Source organism: Mus pahari, chromosome 3 (genome assembly GCF_900095145.1).
Source record: "Mus pahari chromosome 3, PAHARI_EIJ_v1.1, whole genome shotgun sequence".
NCBI classification, from domain to species: Eukaryota; Metazoa; Chordata; class Mammalia; order Rodentia; family Muridae; genus Mus; species Mus pahari.
In genome coordinates this window covers 17,564,389-17,565,866 of record NC_034592.1, presented here as the reverse complement: position 1 = coordinate 17,565,866, position 1,478 = coordinate 17,564,389, and the positions used below count along the sequence as shown (strand labels likewise).

The following is a 1,478-nucleotide window of genomic DNA, read 5'->3' as shown; positions in this document are numbered from 1 at the left end:
TGTGTGTGTGTGTGTGTGTGTGTGTGTGGTGCTAGAGTTTGAACTGAGAGCCTTGGGTATGCCAGCATTCTACAACTGAGTAGTATTTCCAGCCTCCTGCTGACTTTCTTACCATAAAAATCCCCTATCTAACTAATTTATGAAAAATGCTTGGAAGGGCTGGAGAGACGGCTGGTTAAGGGCACTGACTGCTCTTCCAGAGGTTCTGAGTTCAATGCCCAGCAACCACATGGTAGCTCACAACTGTAATGGAATTTGATGCCCTCTTCTGATGTGTCTAAAGACAGCCACAGTGTACTCATATACATAAAATAATCAAATCCTTTTTTTTTTTAAAAAAAAGATTTATTTATTATTATACATAGTACATTGTATAAGTAACTGTCTTCAGATGCGCCAGAAGAGGGCATCAGATCTCATTACAGGTGGTTGTGAGCCACCATGTGGTTGCTGGGATTTGAACTCAGGACCTCTGGAAGAGCAGTCAACACTCTTACCTGCTGAGCCATCTTGCCAGCCCCAACAAATCTTTTAAAAGAAAGAAAATGCTTGAAAAAAGAGATGGCACACTACAAACACTATGCAAGCATCAGCTATTAGTAGCCTTTTTGTTGCTTGCACTCAATAATCCCCAAACCAGCCTGGTCTACAGAGTGAGTTCCAGGAGAACCAGAATTTCAGAGAAACTGTCTCAGGGAGGATGACAGACAACCAGATTACTGTGGAGGAAACTATCCTTCCTTTCAACAGATCTCCAAACTGCTCACTTTCTAGCTAAGTAATTTGTAAAGCCCACAGGGCAGTTTCATCATCATGCTGAAGTCCTGGGGGATGAGGAGAAGGACTGGCATCCCGAAATACAGCCATACCTGGGAGGTTTGTAGTAAGAAAGCCCTTCTAACAACCGCTGCCAATATTTATTCAGTTCCGCCTCAATCTGATTCTGCAAAAGAAGAAGGCAATTACACAAACGCAACCTAAGGCAGACTTCGGGATCACACAACTCACTGTACATTCTTTGATGTCTCTCTGAAATGTTTCCACTATAGTTTGAAGCACCATTTTTCTTTCTTTTTTTTTTAAGATTTATTTATTTATTATATGTAAGTACACTGTAGCTGTCTTCAGACACTCCAGAAGAGGGAGTCAAATCTAGTTGCAGATGGTTGTGAGCCACCATGTGGTTGCTGGGATTTGAACTCTGGACCTTCAGAAGAGCAGTCAGATGCTCTTACCGGCTGAGCCATCTCACCAGCCCACCATTTCTCAATCTTTAGGTCACAACGCCTTTGGGAGGAGGGGGGGTGTCAAATGACCTTTCACAGGGGTTTCCTAGAACCATTGGAAAATATAATTTTTTTGCATTATAATTCATAACAGTAGCAAGCAAAAATAATTTTATGGTTGAGCGTCACCACAACATGAGGAACTTTATTACAGGATCACAGCAATAGGAAGGTTGAGAACCACTGGTTTAA

General features: G+C 41.9%; 1 protein-coding gene across 1 annotated transcript in view; it reads right to left on the bottom strand.

Annotated features, from left to right (window-relative positions):
• Positions 1–1,062, bottom strand: part of Nup188 (nucleoporin 188) — a 47,372-nt gene extending 46,310 nt beyond the window's left edge. Inside the window, exons 1-2 of the mRNA XM_021191972.1 lie at positions 1,009–1,062; positions 870–943 (exon numbers count right to left, since the gene is read on the bottom strand). Of these exons, the coding sequence (XP_021047631.1) occupies positions 870–943; positions 1,009–1,062 (128 nt within the window). The remainder of the gene's footprint in view (positions 1–869; positions 944–1,008) is intronic.
• Positions 1,063–1,478: the final 416 nt, after the last annotated feature.